The sequence below is a fragment of the Centropristis striata genome, chromosome 14 (genome assembly GCF_030273125.1).
Source record: "Centropristis striata isolate RG_2023a ecotype Rhode Island chromosome 14, C.striata_1.0, whole genome shotgun sequence".
In the NCBI taxonomy this organism is placed as follows: domain Eukaryota; kingdom Metazoa; phylum Chordata; class Actinopteri; order Perciformes; family Serranidae; genus Centropristis; species Centropristis striata.
The window spans coordinates 36471762-36488439 of NC_081530.1; the positions used below are offsets into that span (position 1 = coordinate 36471762).

Below are 16678 nucleotides of genomic sequence, written 5' to 3' on the forward strand. Positions count from 1 at the left end.
CACACACACACTCAGCGGTCCGGTGTGTTCCAGGTCACTGTTACAGTTTGTTCTCATTTAAAACAGGAAGATTATAGAGATGTGTGTGTGTGTGTGTGTGTGTGTGTGTGTGTGTGTGTGTGTGCGTGTGTGTGTGTGTGTGTGTGAGTGTGTGTGTGTGTGTGACTCAGAGCCCTGCAGCGTCTGTTGTAAAACTCGACCTCGTTTATTTCTCTCGTCTCTTTTTTTACTTTAACTTAAAGGAAAACAATGAATTTATACTGCGTTTAAAAATACTTTTTATTATTTTGTTATTATAATTATATATATATAAATATATATATATATATTTATATATATATATATATATATATATATATATATATACATATATTAAGAGTACTCCGATGATATCCAGCCAAGTACCTTACAAGGTGTACAAGCGCTGTCCAAATCTCCTCAGAATCTTCTGGAAGCTGCTGCGAGTGATTTGGCGAAGAGGGACCATCTCGGCCCGGTGGAGACAGGCGGAGGGAATCTGGATTCCCAAAGACGAGAATTCCACCAAGCTGGGGCAGTTCAGATCCATCTCACTTCTCAGTGTGGAGGGAAAGATCTTCTTTAGCGTCTTTGCCAAAAGGATGACGGGCTTCCTCCTCGAGAACAAGTACACTGACACATCAGTACAGAAGGGCGGCGTTCCCGGAGTGCCTGGAACACACCGGAGTGGTCACCCAGCTGATCAGGGAGGCACGAGAGGGGATCGGAGACCTGGCAAGATCAAGGACCTCATCCTGAACTACTCCATAGTAGTACAACGAGTTACATCAGGGAGCATAACATCCAACTGGCACCGGCTTGAGAAGGGGATCATAACTGGCTGCACGATCTCAGTTACCCTGCTCGCCCTCGCCATGAACATGTTGGTGGGAGCTGAGACCGAGTGTAGAGGGCCCTTGTCCAAGTCTGGAATTCGGCAACCCCCCATCCGAGCCTTTATGGACGACTTGACAGTTACAACCACATCAGTGCCGGGATGCAGGTGGATCCTACAGGGCCTGGAGAAGCTCATCTGCTGGGCTAGGATGAGCTTCAAACCAACAAAATCCAGGTCCACGGTCCTGAAGAGAGGAAAAGTGGTGGACAAGTTCCGCTTCCTTGTTGATGGAACAACAATACCATCGATCACTGAGAAACCAGTCACAAGCTTAGGCAAGACTGCAGCCTCAGAGACACAGCATCCATCCAAGCAAACATCACGAAGCTGGAATCTTTGTTGTCTGCAGTAGACAAGTCTGGCCTACCCGGCAGGTTCAAGGCATGGTTGTACCAGCATGGTTGTACCAGCATGGTTGTACCAGCATGGTTGTACCAGCGTGGTTGTACCAGCATGGTTGTACCAGCGTGGTTGTACCAGCATAGTTGTACCAGCATGGTTGTACCAGCATGGTTGTACCAGCGTGGTTGTACCAGCATAGTTGTACCAGCATGGTTGTACCAGCATGGTTGTACCAGCGTGGTTGTACCAGCATAGTTGTACCAGCATGGTTGTACCAGCATAGTTGTACCAGCATGGCATCCTGCCGCGTATCCTTCGGCCGTTGTTGGTGTATGAGGTGACTTTGTGTACAGTAGAGACCCTGGAGAGAAAGATCAGTTCCTACCTCTGAAGATGGCAGGGTCAACAAACTCCCTTCAGCAGCCTGGAGGAGGAATTCAGAGTCTCTCGTACGAGAGAGGCAATGGTCTACCGAGACTCCAATGATACCAGAGTGGCATCAGCAGGCATTGCGGTTCGGACAGGCAGGAAGTTCAAATCGCAAGAGGGACTGGAGCTGGCATGAGGCTTTGGTGGGCCTGGTGGCAATGGGACGAGCAGGGCTGGGTGCCATCCCACGGCCACGGAGCGACAGGGTCCAGGGCAAGGAAAGAAGGAATCTTGTCCTGGAGGAGGTGCGGGCAGGTGTGGAGGAGGTGCGGACTGGCTGAATGGTGAGCATGCGGCAGCATCAACAAGGAAAGAAGGAATCGTGGAGAGGAAGCTGACCTGGAATGGCGTCTGGAAGGCAGAGCCACCGCGTATTAAGTTCGTGGTCCAAGCGGTCTACCAGGTGCTACCACGCCCAGCTAACCTGCATGTTTGGGGAAAGAGTGACCTTCCAGCTTCTCCTCTCTGTCCAGGAAGGAGCACATGATGAGCAGCTGCCCAGCAGCTCCTGGAGGAGGTGGTTACCGCTGGAGACACCACCAGGTACTGGACGTGGCTCAGACCATTTCAAGTGCAGTGGCTAACAACAAACACACCAGAAGCCGGAAGCCAAAACCCTTTGTGGAGGCTGGAGAGAAGCCAGTCGGCCGGTCTTCTCCCAGTAGCATCAGACTGGGAACTGCGAGTTGACTTGGGCAGCTCACGTTCCCAGAACACGTAACATCAGACCAGACGTGGTGCTACATCTGCCTCCTCTTGGAGCTGACAGTCCTTTGGGAGGACCACATGGAAGAGGCCAACGAGCGTAAGCGACTCTGAAGAAAGCCGGAGGAGAGCCAGTAGAGGAGGAGAGCCAGTAGAGGAGGAGAGCCAGTAGAGCAGGAGAGCCAGTAGAGGAGGAGAGCCAGTAGAGGAGGAGAGCCAGTAGAGGAGGAGAGCCAGTAGAGGAGGCTGCCTACTGGGACTCTCAGCAGCTGAGAGGAGCCATTAAGGCCTCCGAGCCTCCAGGTGGATCTGGATCAAAAGGTCTGAAAGGTGGCCTGCTGGGACACCAGCCGGGGATCGGTCCTCCGGCTGGGTCTCCTGAAGGAGGAAGGAGGAGACTCAGGAGGAAACATCACTGATGGGCTGGGCCTCCTGAGGGAGGAAGGAGGAGACTCAGGAGGAAACATCACTGATGGAGACGTTTCTATACGAACCTCCACACACGCTTTTATTTTTATATTCTGACTGAACAGAAACCAAAAAACTTCACGTTTCTGAGTTTAAAACAAAATATGAAAGTTTGGTTCAAAACGTTAAAATGAAGGTTGAGGAGGAGGAGCAGGAGGAGGAGAAAGATTTATGAAACAGAGGAGAAAAAGGAGCAGGAACAAGAATTGAGGAAGTGAAACAGGAGGAGGAGGGAAGTAAAAGCAGAAAAAGAAGATTTTAAAAAAAGAGGAGGAGTGGAGGAGAAGCAGGATGGGGAAGGAGGAGAAGAAGAAGAGGAGGAGGAGGAGAAAAAAATAAAAAGAGTAAAGAAGAAGAGAAGCAGAAAGAAAAAGAGGAGAAAAAAGAAGGATGAGAGGAGTAACAGCAGAAGAAAGAAGAGAAAGAGAAGGAGGAGGAAGGAAACCCAGAAGAGGAGAAGAAGGAGGAGGTGGAAGTAAGAATGGAGGAGGAGGAGGAGAGGAGAAACTGGAAGAGAAAAAGATTAAAAAGAGGAAGAAGAAGAAGAAGAGGAGGAGCAGGAGGAGGAGGTGATGAAGAGCAGAAACAGAAAGAGGAGAAAGTGTCGTAGCAACAGAACTAAAAATATTTCCTGTTTATTATCACACACACACACACACACACACACACACACACAGTGACATCATCACGAGGTCACAGCGATGATGTCACTGACCCGTCCTGCTGAGGCCAACCAATCAGAGCGCAGCGTGTGTGTGTGTGTGTATAAAAATAACATGACGACCAAAAGCTCTCAGAGTAAATATTTAACACACACACACACACACACACACACACACACTCACACACACACACACACACACACACGTTTTTCTCACTAAATTATTATTATTTTTTTTTAATTGTATTTATTTTTTATAGAATTTTGAAGTCAACTTTAATATTAATAAATGTTTAAACACTAAGATTGTATTTTTTTTTTAAATGATTCATTTGATGAAATTTAAATGATTCGGATTTATTTTTAATTACTTTTTTTAATTATTAAACATTATTTCCTATTTGTACCATAATTAATATTTATATATTTATTTAGATTATAATTTATATATATTTTATTCTTAATAATGTTTAATATCAAATGTATTTTTTAACTTTATATTATTTAAATTCTTTTTCAAAAATATTAAAATTTTAATGATATAAATTTATTTTTAATAGCTTTTATTTTTTAATTATTTTATATTTTTTCTTATTAGTTTAATGTGTGTAATGTTAAGCAATTTATATTTATTTAAATTATAACTTATATATTTTTTATTATTTAGATGTTCTTCTGTTAATGATGTTGAATATCTAAATTATTTAAATTCTTTTTTTTACTTTATATTATTTAAATTCTTTTTCAAAATATTTAAATTTTAATGATTTACATTTATTTTTATTAGCTTTTATTTTTCAATAATTTAATTTAAAAAATTGTTTTATGTGTGTAATGTTCTGAATTTTATTTTTTTTAAATTTATATTATAATCCTGTTTTGTCCTGTTAATAATGTAAATATCAAATTTATTTATATTCTGTTTTTTTAAAACTTTATTTAATTATTTAGATTAATTTTCAAAATATTTAAAGTTTTAATGATTTAATTTTAAATATTTTTTCATGTAACAAAACAGTTTCTGACCAATCAGAGACGCCGATTCCAGACAGGAAGTCCCCGGGGACCAGAGGGTGTGTGTGTGTGTGTGTGTGTGTGTGTGTGTTCACAGCTGTTCCCTCCATTAAAGGAGCATTTAACACTTTGATCTGTTTAAATCTGAGGAGGAGCAGGAGCAGGAGGAGGAGGAGGAGCAGGAGGAGGAGGAGGAGGAGGAGGAGGAGGAGAAGGAGCAGGAGGAGGAGGAGGAGGAGAAGGAGCAGGAGGAGGAGGAGGAGGAGGTCAAAGGTCACAGCGTGTTTCTCCTCCTGAAAGGAAACAATTTAGAATTAAATTTAAATTAAATTATATTTATTATTTATTTTCTGCTTTAAAATGTGAAAAACACAGAAATAAAGATGATAAATCAGTTAAAAATCATCGTTAAGAGTTAAAATAAAAAGATTTTTAGGAAACAATTTACTAAAACTCAAATATTTTAAATTAAAAAATCTGCTTAAATTAATGTTTTTTTCTGTTAACATGAAAAAGTCACAGCTGATGATTTAAATATAATATTATTATTATTATTATATATTTAATATGTCTATGTGAGACTGAATTCAAAATAATTTTTAGATTTAATTTTTACATAAGTATTAATTTTATTATTATAATTAAAATATTTTTACAAATATATAATTGTTATTATTAATAATTTGTATTGTTATAATTATCATTATTGATTTAATTATAAATATTACTATTATAAGTATTAATTTTAATATTATTATAATAAGAATTATTAGATTTTTATTATAATTATAACTTTTATTATTACATATTAATTTTGTCTACATGAGACTGAATTCTAAATATTTTTTATATTTGTGTTGTTTCTATCATGTTATTTTATTTTTTTAGTTTGAACCATAAACTGTAATAATTTTAATAATATTTGAACTGTGAAGAAACAGAAGATTAATAAAAAGTTAAAAACATCAGAATTATTTAATATTTCTTTAGTTTAAATTAAAAGCGAAGCTCAGAAATAATAAATTGGTTTTTATTTTGTCATATTTATGAAAATATGTTTCATATTTTATATTTGTTAAATTTTTTAATGAGGAAAAAACTGGAAACAGTAAATAGTGACTGAAGTCAGTGAAATAAATAAATAAATAAATATAATATATTTATATAATAACTCTAACAGGAGAAAGACGACAGCGACACCTGCAGGACAAACACGAGACTTTCTTCTTTCACAACAAATTATTTTCTTTAAATTCTTTATATTTTATATTATTTTGAAGGTTAACTTTAATATTTTAAAAAGTTTATAATAAAGATTATTTTTTATTTTCATTTCTTTTATTATTTTGATGAAATTTTAATGATTTGGATTTATTTTTTGAATATCTTTTTTTTTTAGTATTTTAGTATTCTGTATCTGTACTGTAATTCATATATATATTATTTATACTACAATTATTAATTATATATGTTTATGTATATATTTGTAAATATGTAATTAATTGTTTACTTTTTTCACGCTTTTAATTTTTCTTATTTCACTCTAATTGTTTTTTGTTGCTGCATAAATGAATAAAAAATAAAACGTATTTAATGTGTTTAATATAGTTTATATGAATAAATATATTTTCTTCTTTATTAACCTGTTTATTAATCTAATTTCCCTATTTATTTATTTATTCATTTTTCTACTAAATGTTTCCTCTAAAAAATGTTTGTATTCTTTTTTTAACTTTATTTAATTATTTAGATTAATTTATTTATATATATTTATAAATGTATATATAAATATATATATTTTATATTTATCTATATTTTTATATACAAATATATATATATATATACAAATATATATATATATATAAAAATATATACAAATATAAATATATATATTCTCAACATAAAAAAGTGTCTGATTTATCACTGCAGGTGTGAAACAAACATCAAACTCACCTGATCAGGTGACCCGGAGGCCCCGCCCCCTCCTGATGACGTCACCGCTCTATTCTAACTGGAACGTGATGAAAACTTCTCACATTGAAAACAAACAAGAGTTTGATCAATAAATAATCAGAGTCGTTTCAGTTTCATAAAGTAAAATCAATATTTTCAAAAAATCATTTTTATTCTTTATTTTTCTTCCGCGTTTCTCATTTTAACTTTTGTTTTTGTAATAATTTCTGCTGTTTGTTATTATTGGAAGTTGTTTTTTTCTTGATATGTTTTGAAATTCAAATGTCATTTTTTCTAAATGTGTCTTTAATATAAAATAATATCATATAAAACACTGTGTACACCAGGGGTCTCAAACTGGCGGCCCGCGGGCCAATTGTGGCCCTCGTGACGATATTTTGTGGCCCCCTCCTTGATATGAAAGTTTAATGTGAGTTTATATGAATGTTGTGTGGAAGGTCCCTTTAATTACTGTTACTGGTCATTTTGTGTCTTTTTTAAAATCATTTTGTGTCTTTTTCTAATTGTCTTTTTTAGTAATTTAGTGTATTTTTTGGATAATTTTGTGTCTTTAAGTAATTTCGTTTTTTGTCATTTTTAAATAATTGTGTATTTTTTGGGTAATTTCATGTCTTTCTCTAATAATTCTCTTTTTTTTAGTAATTTTGTGTCTTTTTTTGTAATTTTCTGTATTTTTTGGATAATTTTGTGTCTTTAAGTCATTTCGTTTTTTGTCATTTTGTGTCTTTTTAAAATAATTTTGTGTATTTTTTTATTAATTTCATGTCTTTTCCAGTAATTGTGTCTTGTGCTGCTGTTGTTTCTGCCTCCAGCAGTAATTAAAGTTGATTTATTCACCTTCAGGTTCTTCAGGCTGAAAATGTGTAAAACCTCCAAAAATGCTGTAAAAACTTTACAGATAATATTTTTTTTATATATATAAATCTGAACTTCCATCCTGCTCTGAACTACCAAATGTTTTAATCTTTTTGGCATTTTAACACTTTTAATAACATTTTGATTGCACAATATTTTGGTGTCAGATTTCAATGTAAAAGCCTTTTTGGCCACTAGAGGGCAGACGTGTCCACTTCTAAAAAACACTAAATATTATTAATATTATATTACTGATGGATGTTTTATTTAAACTTTTTGGGGGTTAAATCTTTCAATCAACTTCAGTCTGATAAAAACTGTCAAATATTCAATAATTCGGAGGATTTTAACCCTTTAAATGCCGCTTTGACTCCATGATGTCACTGTTTTAAAGAAAAAACACAAAAATGTCGTTATCTTTAAATCTGACACGACACAAAAACTAAAAATGCATCAAAACCTTTATTGTTTTTAATCTTTGACATATTAAGGCTGTGATAAAAACAACAACGCACCAGTCGGAAATTATTTATTATATGGAAAATAACGACATTTTTGTGTGTTTTCTTTGAAAAAACAGTGACATCATGTAATAAAACTGGTATTTAAAGGGTTAAAATCCTCAAAATGTTTAAACATTTGGTCGTTTTCAGCAGAGCGGAAGTTGTTTAAGAGGTTTATGCAGAAAAAAAAAAATAATTTCTAAAGTTTTATAGCATTTTTTTAATAGGTTTTCAGCCTGAAGGGGTTAAATAATAAACCTTTTAATTCACCGTTACCATGACGACTGAAATAAACCTGAATTATCTGATATTATTATTGAAGATCTTTATTTTTTAAATATTTTATATAAATATATATATATATGTTTATTTATATTATACTTAATAGTTTTTATTTTTTATGTTTGTTATGTAGATATATTATTAAAATAATTTAAATAATTTAATATTATCTCTCATTTGTTCCACACTTTATATTCATATATTTAGATTATAATTATATATATTTTATTTTAAATAATGTTCAATATCAAATGTATTTATATTCTTTTTTTTAGCTTTATTTAATTATTTAGATTTTTAAAAATATTTAAATTTTCATGATTAAAAATGTAAATAGCTTTTAATTATTTAAAATATTTTCCTATTAGTTCATTCTGTGTATAATGTTCGACAATTTATATTTATTTATATTATAATTTCTGTATGTTTTATTATTTAGATGTTTATGTTCTGTTAATAATTTAAATATCAAACTTATTTATTCTTTTTTTACTTTCATTTAATTATTTAGGTTTTTCAAAATATTTAAATTTTTAATGATGAAAATATTTTAATAGCCTTTATTTTTTAATTTAATCTTATTAGTTTTATGTGTTATCTACTGTAATTAATATTTATTTATATTATAATTTGTTTTTATTATTGAGATGTTTATGTTCTGTTAATAATTTAAATATCAAATTTTTTTTTTGTTATTTTTTGTTTTAATTGTTAATATTTGTTATATTTCCACTTGTTTATATTATAAATTAATATTTAATCATATTGATTAAAACTCTTTATGGATCAAAGTTTCACTCAAACAAACATTTCCTCTTTTTTTCTTCCTTTTATAGATTTTTAATGAAAACCCTCAATATGTTTTTGTTACAACACACAAAAAGTCAAACACAGTTTTCCCGCCAGACGGACGAACAGCTGACGGGGTCAAAGGTCGGGGGGGGGGGGGGGGGGGGGGTGGGGGGGATAGAAACAAAACAAACATCTGGAAAATTATTTAAAATCCGTTAAAAAATAAAAGCTGAAACTGAGCTGAGAGTCTATTTACAGTATTGCCTTAAAAACCTCAGCAGGCCGCGACCTTTGACCTCCCGCGCTCTTAAAGGGACAGCAGCGCTCCGTTTCCACGGCAACCACCACCACGACGATTTTCACATTTTGACATCAAGTTTATGACGATAAACTGAAACATAAAGATCAAAGATTATTTTATTATTTTACTGTGAAATTAACTCACAAATCAGCTGTTTACAATTTAAAAAAAAGAATATTTTTATTCATAAAATTCTCTTTTATGTTTCTGATCGTCTCGTTTATTATTATTAACGATGATTCTCAGCCAAAAAATACAGAAATCAAATTTTAAAAAAAAATTTAAAGTTATTTTTTGGGGATGAAACTTCTGCTGGGTTTAATAATAATCACCATATAAAGTTAAAATGGTTCAAGTCAAATATTTGCAAAAATTTAAAATGTAAAATGTATTTATTTACTTTGTGTTTGTATGTTTGTCTTTCCAATGTAAATAAAACATTTTTTGAATGAAAACGAGTGAATTCTGCTGATTGAAGCTGATCTGAGAGTTAATATGCACTAAATATTGATTCATAATGGAGTTTTTAATGAAATATAAACATGTTTATTGGGGATTTCTTTTAGTTTCCGACACTTTTTGATAATTAAACATGTTCCGAGTCAAACTCAGAAACATAACAGAAGATTATAAGAGACGTTCAGATTTATGAATAAAAACCCCCAAAACATGAAAAACTCTGAGAAGAACTGAATATTTTACATTTTAAACTCCTTTAACATTTCGCTGAGTTTTATAATATTCCAGGAGAGTTTTTGCTGAGTCGGAGCGTTGGAGTTAGTTTAAGAGCGTAAAACGAGAGAAAAGCTAAAAGTTTACAGCAGATAAAAGTTCAGAACGAGTCGACGCGCCACGAGACGAAAAGTTCAAATGTTGATGATCTTTATGAATTTATTCCTGATTTATTAACTTTTCGTCTCCTGCTGCGACGCTTCGCTCCTCTAAAACCAGCAGCGGCAGAAAAAACGCTGCAGAGCAGAACACCTGAACCTGCCGCAGGCCCCGCCCCCTCACCGGGCCGGGGGCGGGGCCTGGGGCGTGACATCACGGGGGCGGGGCCTGGGGCGTGACATCATCACGGGGGGACGGGCGGTTTAAAGGACTGAACTAATAAAAACAAACACCAAACAGCTGTTCAGGGACAGGAAGTTAAAAAATAAAACAAACACGTCAGACTAAAGCTCCTCCTCCGCTGACCTCTGACCTCCAGGGGCGGAGCTACAGGAACCAATCACACACAGAGGAGCGGCAGCAGGTCAGCTGATCTAGCGAGGGTTGAAACACGACGTCCTGGTCCCTCGTCTCTGAGAGTCCACCTCGATATGACGGTTCTGGTCTGGAGACGCCGTCCCGCCACTTCCTGTCCCGCCGAGTCGTCTCTGAGTCGGTGGAACCGGAGACTCTGCTGGTTCTGACGGGTCGCTGGAGTCCAGATCAGAGAACGAACAAGACTTTCAAAACTGAAGCTCAGCGGATCTCAGAGTTCGGAGCGCCAAAAACTGGTGAGAAGCGGCGGCGAGGAATCTGAACGTAAACAAGTTGTTTGTTTGTTTGTTTGGATCTGAACTGAGACGCTGCGGCGCTAAAAGAAAACAGGATTTTACTAAAGAACGGAATATTTGTTCATTATCCTTAACCACTTATCTGCAAACACGCTCTCATACACTCCTACGGGTCACCATTTAACCCTAAGTGCATGTTTTTGGACTGTGGGAGGAAGCCGGAGAACCAGAGAACCCACGCTGACACGGGGAGAACATGAGAACTCCACGTAGAAGAGCTGCAAGTCGGAGCCCTAGAACGGAATATTCTGACTTTTTATTTTGAAAATCTCAGCTGTTTGAGGTTCAATCTGAAGATCGTCTGACGATGAAACGCTGCAGAAACCTTAAATATTAACGATTCTTTACACTGAATTAAAAACTAAAACTTGACTGGAAATCTGCCGGTTGAGAAGCTTCGTTGTTGTTGTTGTTGTTGTTGTTGTTGTCTGATCTGGACTCCAGCAGGACGAAGAAGAAGAAGGAAACTGGCGGCAGGAAGTGACGCATCTTGTTTACAGTTTGTGTTTGCCTCAGAGAGGCGTCGGACCAGAACCAGAACCAGAACCAGGAGCAGGGTCCAGGATGTGGGGGGGCGGGCTGATCCTGAACCAGGTTTTAAAGGGAACCACGTGGACTCTCCAGCTGATAAAATCTTCTCATATATTATCTAAAATAAAGACGTGAGATTCTATTAAAAGTGAAACAAACTATCAGATCACACAGTTCCTGTTGCTGCTGTCTCTTGTTGTTGTTGTTGTTGTTGTTGTTGTTGTTGTTGTGGAGGTCGGGTCCGGAGGACGGAGACGGACAGAAACAGGACGACACACAGACGGCAGACGGAGACGAAGACTAGTCGTCTTCATCCTCGTCATCATCCTCGCCCTCGTCGTCCACGTCCCTCTTCCTCTTCTGTCCCTGAACGCCAGCCTGGTCCTCTGAGAACCAATCAGAGGAGAGAACCAATCAGAGGAGAGAGAGAACCAATCAGAGGAGAGAGAGAACCAATCAGAGGAGAGAGAGAGAACCAATCAGAGGAGAGAACCAATCAGAGGAGAGAGAGAACCAATCAGAGGAAAGAGAGAACCAATCAGAGGAGAGAGAGAACCAATCAGAGGAGAGAGAGAACCAATCAGAGGAGAGAGAGAACCAATCAGAGGAGAGAGAGAACCAATCAGAGGAGAGAGAGAACCAATCAGAGGAGAGAACCAATCAGAGGAGAGAACCAATCAGAGGAGAGAACCAATCAGAGGAGAGAACCAATCAGAGGAGAGAGAGAGAACCAATCAGAGGAGAGAGAGAACCAATCAGAGGAGAGAACCAATCAGAGGAGAGAGAGAACCAATCAGAGGAGAGAGAGAACCAATCAGAGGAGAGAACCAATCAGAGGAGAGAGAGAACCAATCAGAGGAGAGAGAGAACCAATCAGAGGAGAGAGAGAACCAATCAGAGGAGAGAGAGAACCAATCAGAGGAGAGAACCAATCAGAGGAGAGAGAGAACCAATCAGAGGAGAGAACCAATCAGAGGAGAGAACCAATCAGAGGAGAGAACCAATCAGAGGAGAGAACCAATCAGAGGAGAGAACCAATCAGAGGAGAGAACCAATCAGAGCTCGGAGGCGTCACTCACCTTCCTCTTCCTCCTCGCCGTAGTCGTCTTCATCGTCATCGTCGTCCTGACAGGAAGAGAGCTTGGGTTACAGGCGATACTTTCAAAATAAAAGCTGCTTGATTCTGATTGGACGACACCACTAGCTCTACGTCACGTGACCAGGCTGATCGCCATCAGACCGACTCTGACAGGAAACCACTCACATAATCAAATAACAACATCTAATAATTAGTTTTATTGTGAAAATTTAGCTGCACAAAACAGCACAAATATAAACCAAACATATTGTTGTATTAAAAAAAAAATAATCCAATAATTTTAGATTTTATCGTTTGCTTGTTTTCTAGAATTTTTTAATAAATAATAAATTAATCCATTAGCTTGCGGGTTTTATTTCATTTACAAAAAGCAAAAAAAAAAATCTAGACAAAAATGTAAACAAAAATATTTTCAGAAGATTTTTTTTAATAATTAAAAATTAGAAATTAGAAATAGAATTATTAGAAATTTGAAAAAAAAAAAACCCTTAACATTGATTTTATTCTGAAAGGATTGCTGTTTGTACAAGTGATTGATGATTCCAGAATAGTTTTTAGTCCTTTTAAATTGAAAGGGAGACTTCCTGTCTTGGTGAGGCGGCCATGTTGGAGCTGAACCTGGTCAACCACGGGGCGGGGCCGGCCCTCAGAGGCCAGGTGCATGCTGGGAGTCTGAGGGCCGCCCTGCAGGCTCCTCCTCTTCCTGTTGCCCACCTGATCGGCTCGGTTCACCTGAAAGCTCAGTCCCACCTCTCCTCCCTCCGAGCCGTCCTCGTCCTCCTCGTCTTCGTCCTCCTCGTCGTAGTCTCCGGTCGGCCCCGCCCCGTCCTCGCCGTCCTCGTCTGTAACCATGGAGACACGCCGCTCAGACGGAGCAGACCGGTAAAACCGCTGAACCTCTCTATTATTATTATTATTATACTATATATATCTGCTCAGAAAAATAAAGGGAACACTAAAAATAACATGTACTAGATCTAGATCTGAATGAATGAAATATTATTATTTAATTATTTGTTCTTTACAGAGTTGAATGTGCTGACAACAAAATCACACAACAATTATCAATGGAAATCTGATTTATCAACTAATGGAGGTCTGGATCTGGAGTCACTCTCTAAAGAGTAAAAACACACGAGAGGCTGATCCAACGGTGATGTAATACCTTAAAACAAGTCAGTCGTGTGTGTGGCATCTTAAAACCTGTTTTTATTCCTCGGCTTTCAACCGTGCAGACTCTGCTCTTCTTTGTGTTTTTTATGGTTTGTTTTTATTTAGTGGGGTTTTTTAAAGCAATGTAACTATTTAAGTGTTTATTTCTTGTTTTATCTATTTTATTGTTCTTGTTTGCTTGTTTTTGTCCAGCAATTTGTTGCGGCTGTGGTTGTTTTTAAAGTGCGTTATAAATAAAGTTGAGTTCCACTGGCCAACGGGTCAGCTGGAGGTTGTTGCACACAGCAGAACGTTCTCCAGACGTTCTCCAGACGTTCTCCAGACGTTCTCCAGACTCCGTCACATGAGCTCAGTGGGAACCTGCTTCCACCTGTGAAGAGCTCAGGGCGCCATCTTGGTGTTCAAACACCAAACGTCCTGCAGGGTGTTGGCTGTGAGCACAACCTCCACCTGTGGACGTCCTCATAGTCTGTTCCTGACCCTTTGAGCTTTGAGGGTTGTCATAAGGATCGATACTCCCGACCTTTGGTTTCAAACTGACCTGTTACTGATGTTATCGTGGCATTAATGTTAGCCGTGTTACTATTAGCCATTAGCCGCAGCTAGCAATTAAAGGCTGACGTCACGTTAATGATTATAAACGTAAATAAATAAATCAGGCACGTAGTACGCCCATATTACGTTTAATGACAGTGTCAGTATACAGAAGCATTAAGAGTTAATAAGTTTATATAAATGTTGGTGAGTGAAAAGTGTTATTTTCTCTCTTTGAGTCCCAGAATGAAGCAGAGAAAAGTCGACTTATCAAGCTTCCTAATATTGTGAACAGCATACAACCTCTAAATATTGTTCTAATTGTTGTTGTTTATTGTATTTATTTATTTGTTGCACTACCTCAGACCTGAAGCTTGTTATCATAGTTGCAGTTTCTTTTTGCACAACTGTTTTTATTATAAATATTTAACCTGTGGTTCTGTTCATTTTTACATGTTGCATTTTTCTTGTTAATAAAAAGATTTCTGTTCAATTTTAGTGTCTTTGTTTTTATCCTTGTGGTATCAAAAATGGTATCGAGTATTGAGTATTTTCCTGAGTATAATACTATTGTACTAATTACTATTATTAGTATTGATATTATACATCTATATAATATTCTGTCACCAGCGGGGGGCGCTGTGACAACGTGTCAGTACTGATGTTGGTCTGTGTTTTTGCTTCATGGCGAGGACTCGAGATTCTTCATTAATAATCCACGTCTTTCTCCACAACAACAACAACAACAACCACAACAACAACAACAACAACAACAACACCACCACATCATCAGCTCGTCAAGAAGGCTTTATGAGCTAGTTTGGAGCAGATGTGATTAACCAGCTGTAAACTGTAATATATCCCTCCACCATCATCATGATGATGATGATGATGATGATGATGATGATGATGACGTGTCCTACCTTCGTCGTCAGCCTCAGAGTCGGGCGCCTCGTTGTCCTCCTGGTCGAAGCCGTCCAGGTAGGTCACCTGAGGCAGCAGCTCGAAGACGCTCTCCCTGTAGTCCTCCAGAGACGTGATCTCACAGTTGAACAGGTCCAGACTCTGGAGGCTCTTCAGGTTCACCTGGACCACCATCAGACACCACGTTAGCATGTTAGCATCAAACAACCTGGACCACCATCAGACACCACGTTAGCATGTTAGCATCAAACAACCTGGACCACCATCAGACACCACCTTAGCATGTTAGCATCAAACAACCTGGACCACCATCAGACACCACGTTAGCATGTTAGCATCAAACAACCTGGACAACCATCAGACACCACGTTAGCATGTTAGCATCAAACAACCTGGACCACCATCAGACACCACGTTAGCATGTTAGCATCAAACAACCTGGACCACCATCAGACACCACGTTAGCATGTTAGCATCAAACAACCTGGACCACCATCAGACACCACCTTAGCATGTTAGCATCAAACAACCTGGACCACCATCAGACACCACGTTAGCATGTTAGCATCAAACAACCTGGACCACCATCAGACACCACGTTAGCATGTTAGCATCAAACAACCTGGACCACCATCAGACACCACGTTAGCATGTTAGCATCAAACAACCTGGACCACCATCAGACACCACGTTAGCATGTTAGCATCAAACAACCTGGACCACCATCAGACACCACGTTAGCATGTTAGCATCAAACAACCTGGACCACCATCAGACACCACCTTAGCATGTTAGCATCAAACAACCTGGACCACCATCAGACACCACGTTAGCATGTTAGCATCAAACAACCTGGACCACCATCAGACACCACGTTAGCATGTTAGCATCAAACAACCTGGACCACCATCAGACACCACCTTAGCATGTTAGCATCAAACAACCTGGACCACCATCAGACACCACCTTAGCATGTTAGCATCAAACAACCTGGACAACCATCAGACACCACGTTAGCATGTTAGCATCAAACAACCTGGACCACCATCAGACACCACGTTAGCATGTTAGCATCAAACAACCTGGACCACCATCAGACACCACGTTAGCATGTTAGCATCAAACAACCTGGACCACCATCAGACACCACGTTAACATGTTAGCATCAAACAACCTGGACCACCATCAGACACCACGTTAGCATGTTAGCATCAAACAACCTGGACCACCATCAGACACCACGTTAGCATGTTAGCATCAAACAACCTGGACCACCATCAGACACCACCTTAGCATGTTAGCATCAAACAACCTGGACCACCATCAGACACCACGTTAGCATGTTAGCATCAAACAACCTGGACCACCATCAGACACCACGTTAGCATGTTAGCATCAAACAACCTGGACCACCATCAGACACCACGTTAGCATGTTAGCATCAAACAACCTGGACCACCATCAGACACCACGTTAGCATGTTAGCATCAAACAACCTGGACCACCATCAGACACCACGTTAGCATGTTAGCATCAAACAACCTGGACCACCATCAGACACCACCTTAGCATGTTAGCATCAAACAACCTGGACCACCATCAGACACCACGTT

The 16678-nt window shown here is 37.9% G+C and overlaps 1 protein-coding gene across 3 annotated transcripts in view; it reads right to left on the reverse strand.

Annotated features, from left to right (window-relative positions):
* Positions 1-9794: 9794 nt before the first annotated feature.
* anp32e (acidic (leucine-rich) nuclear phosphoprotein 32 family, member E) overlaps positions 9795-16678 on the reverse strand; it is an 11728-nt gene continuing 4844 nt past the window's right edge. The window contains exons 4-7 of one of the 3 annotated variants that reach the window (XM_059350637.1): positions 15065-15227; positions 13167-13276; positions 12415-12460; positions 9795-11721 (exon numbers count right to left, since the gene is read on the reverse strand). In XM_059350637.1, coding sequence (XP_059206620.1) covers positions 11636-11721; positions 12415-12460; positions 13167-13276; positions 15065-15227 — 405 coding nt within the window. In that variant the 3' untranslated portion in view covers positions 9795-11635. Of the gene's footprint in view, positions 11722-12414; positions 12461-13148; positions 13277-15064; positions 15228-16678 lie in introns of all 3 variants that reach the window. The other 2 variants (XM_059350636.1, XM_059350639.1) reach the window with 2 other exon arrangements.